Source organism: Myotis davidii, unplaced genomic scaffold, assembly GCF_000327345.1.
Source record: "Myotis davidii unplaced genomic scaffold, ASM32734v1 scaffold2260, whole genome shotgun sequence".
NCBI lineage: Eukaryota > Metazoa > Chordata > Mammalia > Chiroptera > Vespertilionidae > Myotis > Myotis davidii.
Window position 1 is genome coordinate 46,814 of NW_006292293.1, and position 10,985 is coordinate 57,798.

The following is a 10,985-nucleotide window of genomic DNA, read 5'->3' on the forward strand; positions in this document are numbered from 1 at the left end:
TGCCGACCAACCCAATAAAAGCGATGCCACCAATTACGCCAGCCACTCTCCACCGGTCAACAGGGCCTTAAAGCCAGCTGCTACCCTCAGTGCCGTTCAGAGTAAGTGTGAAATGGGCCCCTGCAAGACACTGAATCTCTTCTAACGGGGCTGTATTTCTGGAACATCTGGGAGGGTCCTCATTTCGTTAGCAATCGTGGTAGGACCCCCTCCATCATATTAATGTGTAGACAGAGCTAATCCTTCTGTACCATGTGGCTTGTACTATATGGAACCTGAAAATTCAGGATTTGCCCCTGAAAGAGCAGAGACTCAAATACATGGGGCTGTATTCGGTCACGGTACAGAGAGTCTAAAATAGAAGAATTCCAAGCATTATTTTTTTTCTTTCATGTGTTTTATCAAAGAAACACGTGAATCTTAAACACTGTATGCTGGGGGTGAAAGATGTTGAGAAACTTGTTTGTCCAGAACTTGGCAGTTTGAATGTAAATGGTTAGCCTTGCCCTAGGCCAGGAAGATCTCGTGCGCATGGGGCCGTTAGCCTCCAGATGGATTATGGGTTTCTGCCAACAATTAGTGCTGCTGGGCGCTGCCATGTCTGTACTGGCAAGTTTTCAGAAGCAAATGAGGAGTTCTTCCCAGCAGACACTGATTGAGTTTGTATTTCTATTTATTTTTGAAAAGTCATGGTAGACAACCAGTGTATAAATTGAGCTGCTGCTCATTATTTCTGAAAACACCATCTTTTTACTTACCACCAACTTTCATAAAGATATAAGAAACAGATGGGAAACACAGTAAAGAGTATCCATCCTGTGTCTTACAGGATGTAAGGTGACGTCTGTGTAGCCTGTGACTTAACAGTACATTGGTTTTGAGCCAGAACAAAACTCGTGCATCCGTGCACATAGTTGATCTGGGGCATGAAATGTAAAAGTGCTTGCACTTTGCCACCTATTTATAAGTTTAGGGAATCTTACCTTCCTTCTAGTCACTGTTTACTTGTAAGAGTTTTAAACTAACACATGGAAAGTGGAGCATCCGATCATTTAATTTTTGATATTTATACTTATTTGCAGTCACTCACCAAAAACTGTTTTGAAGGATGGGCTGTAAGATTTGGTTTTTTTAGCTTCTTCTCCCTTTTCTGTTTCTCAGATTTAGTGGTTGAAGGACTGCGATGTGTAGTTTTATCAAGAGATCTTTGCCACAAATTTCTGCTGCTGGCAGAATCTAATACAGTGAGAGGAATAGAAACCTGTGGAATACTCTGTGGAAAACTGGTATGGTCTTTGTTTCATGTCTCTGCACAGGAAATTTTCCAAAGCGCTGATGTTCTTGTGATAAGCAGAGCAGACTATAGCATCCTATGAGTTGCAAATATTATTAACTTTTCAGAGATTAATTTCATAAAACTGCTGTCTTTATTCATGAACTATCCTTCTAGAACAGTGGTTCTCAACCTTCCTAATGCCCCGACCCTTTAATACAGTTCCTCATGTTGTGGTGACCCCCAATTTCATTGTTACAAATTGAACATAATTAAAGCATGGTGATTAATCACAAAAACAATATGTAATTATGTATGTGTTTTCTGATGGTCTTAGGCGACCCCTGTGAAAGCGTCGTTCTACCCCCAAAGGGGCCGCGACCCACAGGTTGAGAACCGCTGCTCTAGAACATGGATGGTAAAATTTCAGGTCTTCGGATTTTCAGAACCATCTAATTTTCTAAGACAGATTTTTGTTGCGATTGTTAGTTTCACATGCATTTATATAATTAACTCTGCCTGCTTTTATCTGTGGGAGGTATCTCCTTGCCACCGCTTTGTCAGATATGCGTGCAGTACAACTCGGGCTTTGTGGCTTCCTGTAAGGCAACAGTTTCAACAAACGAAACCTTATGGCACAGGCCCTATTTAAGTATGGAAGATTTTATCTGAAATATGTGATGAAAGACAGTGTCAACATAGAAGGAAATAAAAGAGAGGAGATGAAATTAATTTCTTACTTGCAAGAAAGATGAATAATATATTTTTGGAAGTAGCCTTTCATAGTCTCCTTGGGTATAAGTTTCTATGTCTGGGTACAGGAACATTTTCGGCCCTAAACATTCAGCGTAAGAACTGTTGTGTAATTGAATACATGCTGTTTTATTCTCCAGTACACATTCTCCTACAGCATTCCAGTGTTCCATCCTCCCCTTTCCTAGGAGAAAGGAAGCGCAGGGGGCAAGCACAGCAGAACGACCAGCCATCTTGGTCACCTTATTTGCCCTTCAGGGGGCAGTGTGCTGTGGATGCTTCCTCCCAGGACCATGTGTTGTGCTAAGTTCCCTTCCTTCCTTCCTTCCTTCCTTCCTTCCTTCCTTCCTTCCCTCATCAGACAAATATGTGCCAGACACTGTGCTAGGTGTTGGCATTCAGTAGCCTACAACAGCCACAGTCCTTGCTACATGACACTTGCAAAGACTGAGACAGATGATTAATTAGAAATGGGGCTGGGTGCTCTTAGCGGAAGTGCAGGGTCAAGAAGATGTGTAACTAGGAAACTGACATTGTCTGGGAGGGTCTAAGACGTGATGCTGACCCCACGCCTGCAGGATACATAAAGTGAGCCGTGAACGGGGGACTGGGATGGAGGGAAGAGCTGTAATGAAGGCTGGAGGAAGAGTGGCCAGTTTGCAGGGAAGCCCTAAGACTAGAAAGAAGTCTACAGCTTCTGAGCTCAAAGAAGGATGGTGTGGAGGGATGGACAGCTAAACACAGCATAATAGCTCTTACTGAGGTTCCTGGCACCTTTTTATAACCCTCTTTCTTGCAACTCTTATCTTTTACTGGAGGCGGGTAATTTATTTTAACTTTCTCTTGATCTAATTGCAAATCCAAAAGATAACCTAATTATGGAAAATCTCAGTGAGTCTACCAATAGTAGAAGAAAGACGTAAGTCAGGAAGTGAAATCCAATATAATTAAAATAAAAACAAGACCATCAACCTCGGAAAGCCTTAGAAATGTCCTCTAGTAACAACACAAAGGTATGGAACTAGTTCCCCCCTCCAAATAAACCCACTATTATTTTGTTCTGATATTCCCATTATAGATGTAATATATCCAAACATTATTTATTAACTAAACTGCCATAGATCAGTCTAGGACAGTGATGGCGAACCTATGAAACGTTTTTTTTTGGTTGATTTTTCTTTTTTAAATGGTATTTAAATATATAAAATAAATATCAAAAATATAAGTCTTTGTTTTACTATGGTTGCAAATATCAAAAAGTTCTATATGTGACACGGCATCAGAGTTAAGTTAGGGTTTTTCAAAATGCTGACACGCCTAGCTCAAAAGGTTCGCCATCACTGGTCTAGGATGCTAATACCTATTTATGGTAGATTTTCTATTGTGAAAATGGCTTTCAAGCTCCAAACTGCTGACTCACAATTTGGGCAAATAATTCATTTCCTAGTTCAGTACCTGTACTTTGTCTTTGAATTGTGTTTGGGGGAGGGCTGGGGGGGTGGGGGGATGATGCAAGTTGTGGGGCAGAAAATTCAGGACTATATGGATTTTTTTCTGCCGGGTCTTTTCTTTTTATTCCTCTGTCAGTAGATGATACCTTTTTCCTAATTGTTTTTCAGACGCACAACGAATTTACCATTACCCACATCATCGTGCCAAAGCAGTCTGCGGGCCCAGACTACTGCGATGTGGAGAACGTGGAGGAATTATTCAGTGTTCAGGATCAGCACGGCCTCCTCACTCTGGGATGGATCCATGTACGTTTGCCCTTTGGGTCTCAGTTGTGTGTGTGTGTGTGTGTGTGTGTGTGTGTGTGTGATGTTATTTTCCTCCTTGAGGAAATTCAGCTTAATTTAAATAGTCCCAGCCTTTCAATATTTTTCAAGTCCAATCAATGTCATCACATCAAAGCATTGTCTTCAATGTTAAGTCTAAACCTGTCAAATCTGAACCTGGCGAGGGTTATATTGTGTTTTTTTCTACCGGGTTAAAAGACGGAGAGACGTCTGGAAATTAGTGACTTGTTTCGATGATTTTTACAGAGTAGAATGGAGGCCTAGTGAGATTTGTAACTAATTTGTCTAGACAATTATTAATGTTCCCTTTCCCTTTAAGAAAATGTTGGAAAATGTTTCTTTTAAACAAGTTTTTGTACATATTAAGTAGGGACCATATATTCCATTGTACCTTCCTGGCAGGCCAATGATATATAAACTGTATACACAAGCCACAGATGAGGGCCAAAAGGAAGGGGCTGAAAATATTGGTTCCTCCCATTCACCAGGGCTTAGGAATGAAAAGATGTGAGTTTAAATTTCAGCTCTGCTAAGAGTTCATTGGCAAGTTACTAACGCAGTCTGAGTATCAGCTTTCCCATCCATGAAACAAGGATCAGAATAACTGACCTAAGGTGATGGTGAGTGTTAGATGAAATGATGTCAGGGAATTCCTTAGCACGTTTTTCTAGGAACTCAGAAAATTGCAGTTGTTGGTTTTGGTGCTAATACTCTACTTTTCTATCCTTAGTGTAATCTCTCGGGGGATACTTTTCCATTCAGTCTCACACATCTGGGCCTGGGGTAGAGACAAGTCATCCCGCCGTTAGGGGGTCCCAGCCAAGATTTCCAGGGCACATCCTAGGGACCTTCGAGAGCCCCTGACGAATGATGATGTGACCATTTTTTACTTGCTTTATAGAGAAGGACTGAACAGGGGCAGGACACACACACACACACGCACACACACACCTACACACATCCGTACCCACAATGTCACGGAACATTTGGTGTTCTGTAATTCAAGAGAGGAGAGGAGAATTCACCTGTAAATTTCCATGTGCCCTTGGTCAGGACTCTTAACCTCCTTGCTTCCAGGTTCTCTCACGGGCCAGGTGGGGCTAATGTAAACCCTCTCTCCTCACCAGATTTGTGTGAGCTGTAAGCAAGATGCCAGGTTGAAAGCCTTGTGAAAGTATAAACTGCCTCTCAAATACAAGAGATTATTTATAATGAAGAGCTTGCAAAACATTCCCTATATCTATTTGTTTTACTTAACAGTAAGTAATGTGCCTTACTGTTTGCTTAGAAATTGCTGAATTTAAGGGATTATTTAATGTGATTTTCTGTAACAAAAAAGTATTTTAAAGCAAAAATAATTGTAGCAAATAAATTGTAACATAAACTTAGGAGGAATGACAGCCCATTAAATTTGCTTACATCGAAAAGTCAATGCTAGTTTATCTTATAAAACATTTCCCTAATTAGAAATCAGAGTTTTTCCCTGATGTCCTAGGTATCTAATGTATGCAATAATGAAATTGGGTCATTTACGTAATGGATTTGGCATAATTCTAGGATTTTGCTTTTTGTTTAGTTCACTATACCAATTTTTACAGTTCAGTGAAAACACTAAAATGCTATATGTCTAAACTTCAGTGATTGTAATGACTTTTTGTGAAGATTTTCATTGGCACAATGATAGGAACAAATTCTCCAGCTAATTTTTTTTTTCAGATATAAATTAGTCACAGGAAATAAGTGCTGAATTGGAATCAAACAGATCTGGAGTTGAGTTTAGACTTTTCAGCTTAATGAGCTGTATGACCTTCAGTGTGTTATTAACTCTTCTGCTTAGCTCGGTTTCCTCATCTGTAAAATGGGTGAATGATAACACTTCTCTCATCTTGTTGTAAGAATTAAATGAGATAATTCATGAAAAGTCATTTGTTCTATTGCAATAATTGACATCTGCTGCTATTGTTACCATCATCGTCATCATTTTTTTTTTCCATAAAAAAGGTGGGGAAGGGAAGCACCATTCTCCCATGGGTCAGTTGTCCTCATGGAGTAGAAGTGATTCCTCCTGGCAGCAACAAAGGGCTCAGAATGCCTTATGTGCATTCAGTTTGAAATGAAAAGGACAGGCGAGTGACTGGTCTACTTGATAGCCTGCTTGCTGCCTCCAGAGCCCTAGAGTTCCTCTGAACACGTCTCACTTTCTCACCGAGGCCTAGATGGCTCTCTGTATCAAGGGAAGGTTTTCACTGAGACAGGTAACAGGCAGTCAGGCCCTCCCACCCATGCCTTCACTAAAGATTTGGGTTTTAAAAAATGAGGTAATTTCCACTCCTCCGTTGATCTCGGTCTTTGCAGACCAAGAGTTACTTTTTTCTTTGCAGAACATGTATCGTTCTGTAAATAGATATGAATGGATTTTTATCTTCATTCTAGTAAATAAAGTAGAGAAGAATTTTTAAATCGTACATCTCTTGAACAAGCTATTCTTCTAAACAATGGCATGAAGCTATCTCTATGAGCCCATGCCCGTTAGTGATGACAACGTTAAATGAACGCCAGCGAATGGTTTTGATTCTATGTGCTAGGTGTTGTGCTAGGCATTTCATGTGGATTGTCTCATTTAATTTTTCATAATTCCATGAAGAAAAGATTACCCTTGTGTTAGAGTCGAGGAAATGGGCATGGGGAAGTTAAGGAACCTTCGCAGTGTTGTACAGCTAGTGGAGGAGCCAGACCCAGCAGTGCATGCCAACGACCTGGGTTTCATGATGTAAATGGTCACATTCCTTTTTTGAGGGTAATTGTGTTGACTGTGAATTTAAAAATCATTGTGGCGGCACGGGTTTTTCATACCAAGTATGAACCTCTGACTTGTCTCTCATAAATACGTGTGTATCTAAGCCCCAAATCTGAAAGATAATTCCTTTACTTTTTGATCTCTTCCTTCTTGCATTGTGCATATTTATTGGCTGTGCAAGATGACTCCCAAACACCTTGAACAACCTGTAGAGTTCCGTTCTCCCATTGGTAGGGAATGGTGATGCACATAGGGGTAAAAGCACCATGTGGGGAATTTATTGAAAACTTTCCTTTTGTGTCCGAAAGTTTGTATAAAGTACCTCTGGGTTTCCAGTCACAGCTCTCTGCTCCTGACCAGCTGTGTCACCACAGGCAAATTACTTAAAGGAGCCTCAGGATCCCTGTGTGGAAAATTGAGATAATAATAGAGGTGTCTCCTTAGATGAGTTGTGATGATTAATTTCCAGTTCTGTCTTTTCCAATAAGCAGAACGGACGTGAGCACTCCCAAGAAACTCTTCTCAAAGTCATAGTTTTTCCAAAGATGCAAACAAGGAAGGTATATATCAGCAGACACTTTAAAAAGTTTCTATCTGGTTAATGATGGTAAGAAGGAAATAGCAAATAACTAGTTTTCTCTTTGCATGGTCTGTGGCCTTGGCTAAGACTCAGCTACCCCATAAGATTGTCCTCTTCTTTTTCCATAGACACATCCGACCCAAACGGCTTTCTTATCCAGTGTCGATCTTCACACTCACTGTTCCTATCAGCTCATGTTGCCAGAGGCGATTGCCATTGTGTGTTCACCAAAGCATAATGAGTAAGTGAATGAGTACCTGTACGTGGATGGGCTCCAGTGAGGCTGGGACTGGGGCTCCTGGGTTCAAGTGTGTCCCCTCCACAAGGCAGACACACCATGCCCTTGAGGGAAAAGATTGGTGGCAGCCAGTTCCCATGTCTCTTTAGCTCTAGAGTCTTGCTTTTCAAGGTCCTTTTCAGTGGGAGAATTGCTGGTTCTCTTTCTCCAGTTACCATGACCTTGAAGTGGATAAATAAATTGGATGTTATTATTCCAGTTTATCATTTGAGATGTTAGTTCTCCTGTGTTATTTCCTGTTATAGGAAAATGTCCAGCCTTCATTTAATTGCCTCCAAAACCTTTCTAGGTTTGGGAGACAATTATTATTATAGAGTGATTATAAGCACAGGACTCATTGTCAAGTTATATAGGAATCCAGTCTCCACCCTCAACTGGTGTGTTTAGCAGGATGCCTGACCACCATGAGGCTGGGCCATTTCATCCCTGACACCTGCCCATCACAGGTTGATGTGAGCATGAAACTCAAGATGACAGTCTATGTAAAGGGCTTAGCATCGTGCCTGGCCCCACAGCCAGCACTCCGTAAATATTTGCTGTTGCAATCACCACTATTGCCATTGTTAAAACAATTAGAAAGATCTGCCACCTGCAGTCTCCTCAAGGGGGCCTCAGTGTTTCCTCTGTGGTCTCCCCAGCGGTCAGCTGCCTCTTGCCTGGGATAATCTTGCAGGTGTTTGGAGTTCGCACTGGCCCCTCCAGGGTTTCTCACTTCTAGGCCAGTCATCGTAAGATTGGTTTAAAAAGTCACCGTGGAATTCCTAGTTTGTGGTGCCTTCCTCCTTCCCATTTGAGGAATATGCTTGTGCCATTCAAATAAAGCATCAGGAAAGCCCAGATGATCCTTAATTTTTGTACCTTTCCTTCACCCTGAAACTCAGCACCGGCATCTTCCGGCTCACCAGTGCTGGCATGCTCGAGGTCTCCACCTGTAAGAAGAAGGGCTTTCATCCGCACACCAAGGAACCAAGGCTGTTCAGCGTGAGTAGACACTGTTGGATATTTGATTTTAAACAATATATTTTTATTGATTTCAGAGAGGGAGAGAGAGAAACATCGATGATGAGAGAGAATCATTGATCGGCTGCCTCCTGCACGCCTCACACTGGGGATCGAGCCCGCAACCTGGGCGTGTGCCCTGACCAGGAATCGAACTGTGGCCTCCTGGTTCATAGGTCAAAGGTCAACCACTGAACCATGCTGAACAGGCACAGATGTTTACTTTTTAACCTCCTCGCTTTTTTTAGCAGTATAATATGGGATAAAATATTGTAGTGCTTCGTTTGGAGTTTTCTTATCTAGAACATTAAGTATTCTTTGTAATTTGTCCTGACTATTATTTTACTTACTAGCCCATGTCACCTTTCCATTTATGTATCTGTGTGATACTTAAATACAGTTTTCTTCAGATTCCAAGTAAGCAAACAATTCTTAAATAAAATGATATCGAATGTCTCATGAATTATTTCCACATAATGTGGCTACAGTAATTTTTTTCATAACAGTAATTTCTTAGTTAGCATTGTATAGCCCAAAAGAAACATTATCTGGCTACAGCTTTTCTTTCTAACTGATTCCTTGGTGGTTCTCTGGTGGTAACATCTGAGAAACATTAGTTTGAAGTTAATATTTATTTAAAATAAAAATTACTTGGCAGCCTCTGTAAATATTTTCTTTTTGTTGAAAATGGTTACACATGATTACATTTGTTCTTACTGGAAATATTTTTTTCAAATTAGGACCATTTTTAAATTAGGAAATTCATATTCCCTCCCTAAAGAGAATTTTGTTAACATTATGATCTAAAGACATTCTTTTCTTTCCTAGGTATGCAAACATGTGTTGGTAAAAGACATAAAAATAATCGTGCTGGATCTGAGGTGATATGTTCTGAAGATTAGCACCATCACCACCGGATACCTGCCCATGGACATGTGGTCCCTGGATTTTCTTAAGATGTTTCCAGAAGTGACTGATATTTTATATTTATACATTTTAGACCAGAAAGTTTGATATTTATTGCGCTTGTGCATTTTGAAGTTTTCTTTTTGGGTTGCTCTGTCTCAAGAGTGGTCACAATGATGTTAAATCAATATATCCATTAATGGCCCCAACTACTATGACCAGATAATAAATTATGCTGCAAACAATAATATGACCAGTATTTAAAGAGGTCTCTTGATACGTTTTCAGAGCACATTAGATGTTTTGCTGTATTTTTTCTCATTCCTATGAAATATAATCCCAAACAAGGAATTCTGAGTAGCAGGTGGTCTCCAAGCCAGGCCATCTGCTTCCACAACCTTTCCCTGTGCTAGGAGATGAGCTGATCCCACATGTGAGAAGAAATGTGGCTGTATATGAGCTTCATATGCTAAGAAATTGAGGATAATATCATTAAGGGAAGAGTGGGTTGTCTATGGAGCTGGACATGCAAAGTTAATTTGCCCTTAGCTGATGGTGTCCATAGACTCAAAGCCCCATGCATAGAGCAAGCCACACTCTAGTTCTATAGTCTAGGATCTGAAACTTCCAAGTCTACAGTTGTCATAAGGAAGAAACAAGCCACTGAGCTACCCATAGCAGGCTCTTCATGTGTGAGAACCGGAGCAGAATCTGCGTGGCACAGTCCTAGTATTAGGGAGTAGACCAGTGGGGGAGGAATGCTACCTTGTCCACACACAGAGTGCAGGGAATACCCGTCTTTATAAAATAGAAATCATTGAACTTCCTGGTGGCGCTAGTACATGCAAACAAGGTCCTGTAGGCAACTCAGATATAAAGCCAGGAGGAGAGCAAAGGCTGGGAAAGCTGTGGTTGGCATACAAGACATTGACTGTGAAACCTTAAAATTGTTTACTCAAATTAGTCACTGTCTGGCTGGGTCCTGGATGTAACAGTGGAATGATGGTGAATCTGCAATCTTGAGTCTGAAGAAGATGCTGAAAATTCCTCCACAGCTTTTGCAGAGAGAAAAGCATTTACAGATTGCTCAAGAAATAAGCTCCATTATGTTTCCTGCTTATACAATGATGAATAAGAAAAAGAAAACAAGCAACTGGCTGACATTTGTTCTATTCCTGACTTTAGGCAAGGTTTCCTTACCAACAGAAATGAAGAGTGTGTGTTTTATTGATTTAGCAGTTTCCTGTCAGCAATAAAATGTGTTACCTGTCCAAGTTTTGCCTAGGGAAATACATCATTTTTAATTTGTTTCATTAGAAAAATAACTTATTGAGGTGAAATTCACAGAAGATAAAATTCAGTGACATTTAAGATATTCACAATGTTGTGTAACCACTTTTCCCAGCCATTGGTAACCAATCCGCATTCTGTCTCTATGGATTTATCTATTCTGGATATTTCCTATAATTGGAACCATACAATATGTGAATTTTTGTGTCTAGCTTCTTTCACTCAAACGTAACTTTTTTGAAGGTTCATCCACACTGTACCATGTATCGTCAGCACGTTGTTTTGTTTTTTTA

General features: G+C 40.5%; 1 protein-coding gene across 1 annotated transcript in view; it reads left to right on the forward strand.

Annotated features, from left to right (window-relative positions):
* STAMBPL1 (STAM binding protein like 1) overlaps positions 1–9,650 on the forward strand; it is a 19,812-nt gene extending 10,162 nt beyond the window's left edge. Inside the window, exons 6-11 of the mRNA XM_015565304.1 lie at positions 1–101; positions 1,162–1,286; positions 3,646–3,783; positions 7,328–7,440; positions 8,379–8,478; positions 9,325–9,650. The exon at positions 1–101 is cut by the window's left edge and continues 12 nt beyond it. Coding sequence (XP_015420790.1) covers positions 1–101; positions 1,162–1,286; positions 3,646–3,783; positions 7,328–7,440; positions 8,379–8,478; positions 9,325–9,381 — 634 coding nt within the window. The 3' untranslated portion in view covers positions 9,382–9,650. The remainder of the gene's footprint in view (positions 102–1,161; positions 1,287–3,645; positions 3,784–7,327; positions 7,441–8,378; positions 8,479–9,324) is intronic.
* Positions 9,651–10,985: the final 1,335 nt, after the last annotated feature.